General features: G+C 47.8%; 1 protein-coding gene across 1 annotated transcript; it reads left to right on the top strand.

The window, feature by feature from the left end:
* Positions 1-269: 269 nt before the first annotated feature.
* LOC112079042 (neuronal acetylcholine receptor subunit non-alpha-3-like) lies at positions 270-3,195 on the top strand (the record flags this gene model as incomplete). The annotated part of the gene is given in 5 exon segments (XM_024145106.2): positions 270-547; positions 805-995; positions 1,305-1,521; positions 2,510-2,540; positions 2,543-3,195. Coding segments are annotated over 5 exon segments (827 nt in total), but the record flags the coding sequence as incomplete, so codon positions are not given.
* Between the last annotated feature and the right edge of the window lie 314 nt (positions 3,196-3,509).

Raw genomic sequence — 3,509 nt, 5'->3', positions numbered from 1 at the left:
ATATCTCCCGGTATACAGTGTATAGAGGGAAATGTAAGGCGGTTTCGTTACCAGTTAATACATGTTGGTTAGAGACACCATTTCTACAAGAAACAGCAGGGTGGTGGTAACTAACCCGGTTTGTCAGTCTCTTCCCACCACAGTTAATGAAGACGTTAATCAGTATGACAGTGTCCTGTCTCTCTATGTCCAATGTGAATGTGGTCCAGTCACCCATTATCRAACAACATTAAAGATAACKTGCAATCACTGATCCYATTCCRTTACAGGTGAATGGGAGATCCTCAACGCCACCGGCGCCAAGGGCAGCCGGCGGGACGGTATCTACTGGTACCCCTTCGTTACCTACTCCTTCATCCTCAAGAGGCTTCCCTTGTTCTACACACTCTTCCTCATCATCCCCTGTCTCGGTCTGTCCTTCCTGACCGTGTTGGTGTTCTACCTCCCGTCTGATGAAGGAGAGAAGCTGTCTCTGTCCACGTCGGTCCTGGTGTCTCTCACCGTSTTCCTCCTCGTCATKGAAGAGATTATACCTTCCTCCTCCAAGGTCAGTGGYGGTRGCTGGGGACTGTCTGTCTGTGGAACGCTCRTCTATCACATTTTCAGACGTTTTAAACTACTTTMCCAAGCCGAGCTGAACTACAGGGTCGGCCATTGTTGTTGGTACCGTACTGGAAWTGACCATGTGACAAGAGAAAGYCAGTCCAGTACMGTTCAGGTTGGCCCTGTAGTGGGAGTCYGTTATTGGTGTACTCTTTAGAGATGTGATATCWTGAACATGTTATTTATGTATTTATCACCAAGGTSATCCCTCTGATTGGAGAGTACCTCCTCTTCATCATGATCTTCGTCACCTTCTCCATCATCGTCACGGTGTTTGTCATRAACGTCCACCACCGCTCCTCAGCCACCTACCACCCCATGGCCCCCTGGGTGAAAAACCTCTTCCTCCAGAGGCTACCCAGACTGCTTTGCATGAGGGGACACACTGACAGGTACACACACACACCTTCTCTTTTTTCCAGTTGATTACCAATAATTGATGGCATTGATCTTTTATGATTCAATTCAATAACAAATTAATAAAATCTGATTTTAGAAGATGAGATAAAATATATTGAGGGAATATAACAACTGTAGATCAACCCTGATGTAAATACATAAAGAAGAATAATTAGATATTGTTGACATATGTTTTATGATTCTCTTTCATTTAATGGAAAGAAAGAAAGAAAGAGAAGCGACTATGTCCTTTATTCCTGAATAATCAACATTGTGATTGTAGTAACTGGTGTAATTTCTAGGTACCACTACCCAGACATTGAGCTGCGTAGCCCAGAGCTGAAGCCCCGCGGAGGTCCAGGAAGGAGGGGGGCGTCGGGCCAGGGCCAAGCCCAGCAGAGAGGCCCTGTCGGGGGGAAGGAGGATGAGAACCATGCCTGGTTGGCCATGCTGGAGAAAGCCACCAGCTCAGTACGGTACATCAGCCGTCACATCAAGAAGGAACACTTTATCAGAGAGGTGGGGGTCTAACTGTCTGTCTGACTGTCTGTCTGACTGTCTGTCTAAATGTCTGTCTGACTGTCTGTCTGACTGTCTGTCTAAGTGTCTGTCTAACTGTCTAACTGTCTGTCTGACTGTCTGTCTAACTGTCTCAGTCTGCAACTGTCTAACTGTCTGTCTGACTGTCTGTCTGTCTACTGTGTCTAACTGTCTGTCTGACTGTCTGTCTAACTGTCTGTCTAAACTGTCTGTCTGACTGTCTGGTCTGATCTGTCTGTCTGACTGTAACTGTCTAAATCTGTCTGACTGTCTGTCTGACTGTCTGTCTAACTGTCTGTCTGACTGTCTAAACTGTCTGTCTGACTGTTCTGTCTGTCTTAACTGTCTGTCTGACTGTCTGCGTCTAACTGTCTCTGTCTAACTGTCTGTCTGACTGTCTGTCTGAGTCTGTCTGTCTGTCTGACTGACTGTCTGTCTAACTGTCTGGTCTTAAACGTCTGTCTGCTGACTGTCTGTCTGAACTGTGCTGTCTAGACTGCTCTGTCTAACTGTCTGTCTGATCTGTCTGTCTGACTGTCTGTCTAAACTGTCTGTCTAACTGTCTGATCTGACTGGCTGTCTAACTGTCTGACTGTCTGTGCTGACTGACTGTCTGTCTGACTGTCTGTCTGACGTCGTAGAAATGCTGTCTGACTGTCTCGTCTGACTGTTCTGTCTAACTGTCTGTCTGACTGTCTGTCTAACTGTTTGTCTGACTGTCTGTCTGTGCTCTATTTTTTTTTAGTTTTCAGATGGGGAAAACATGTCTTGCTGTTGAGACATTCTCTTTCTCCCTCCCTCCCTCCCTCCAACCCCCTCTCTCTCCTCTCCTCCTCTCTCTCTCTCCTCTCTCTCTCTCTCTCTCTTCTCCTTTCTCTTCTCCCCCCTCCCTCTCTCTCTCTCTCCTCTCTCTCTCTCTCTCTCTCTCTCTCTCTCTCTCTCCTCTCCCTCCCTCTCTCTCCTCCAGGTGGTGCAGGACTGGAAGTTTGTGGCTCAGGTGTTGACAGGATCTTATTGTGGGTGTTCCTCACTGTCTCCATACTGGGTACCATCCTCATCTTCACTCCAGCCATCACTTTGTACCTGACCACCCCCCCCTTCAACACATAGACCCTAACCCTACACCCTACCCCCTACATCCTACAACATATAATCACTAGACCCTAACCCCACATCCTACAACATATAATCAGTAGACCCTAACCCCTACACCAGGGCTGTTCAATGTCGGTCCTGGAGGCCCCAACACTTCTGTTTTCATCCTCTCCTCTAATAAGGACTAGTTCAGACCTGGGACACCGGGTGAGTGCAACTGACTGGAATTGAACAGCCCTAAGCCCTGCCTACATCAGGGGTATTCAAACTTACCCAATGAGGTCCGGAGACTGCTTGTTTTCAGATTTTTATTTGAAGGCTCTACTCCCTAACACAGTGTTTCCCAATCCTGGTCCTAGGGACCCAGAAGGGTGCACATTGTGGATTTTTCCCCAGCACCAATACACCTGATTCCACTAATCAGGTTTGCAGTGTGTTGGTGCCAGTAGTACTAAGTCAAAATACTGGTTGGTGCTGGGACCAGGACCAGGATCAGGAAACACTGCCCTAACCCCACACCCTACATCCTAAACCCTACACCCTACATCATAAACCCTACACTCTACACCCTAACCCTACACCCTACATCATAACCCTACACTCTAACCCTAACCCCTACACCCTACATCCTAACCCCTACACTCTACACCCAACCCTACATCCCACACCCTACATCCTAACCCCTACACCCTAACCCCTACATCCTACACCCTACATCCTAACCCCTACATCCTACACCCTACATCCTACCCCTACATCCTAACCCCTACATCCTCTACACCCTACATCCTAACCCCCACATCCTACACCCTACATCCTAACCCCTACACCCTAACCCCTACATCCTACACCCTACATCCTAACCCCTACAT

Source organism: Salvelinus sp. IW2-2015, unplaced genomic scaffold, assembly GCF_002910315.2.
Source record: "Salvelinus sp. IW2-2015 unplaced genomic scaffold, ASM291031v2 Un_scaffold6762, whole genome shotgun sequence".
Classification (NCBI taxonomy): domain Eukaryota; kingdom Metazoa; phylum Chordata; class Actinopteri; order Salmoniformes; family Salmonidae; genus Salvelinus; species Salvelinus sp. IW2-2015.
This window is presented reverse-complemented; position numbering and strand designations above follow the sequence as displayed.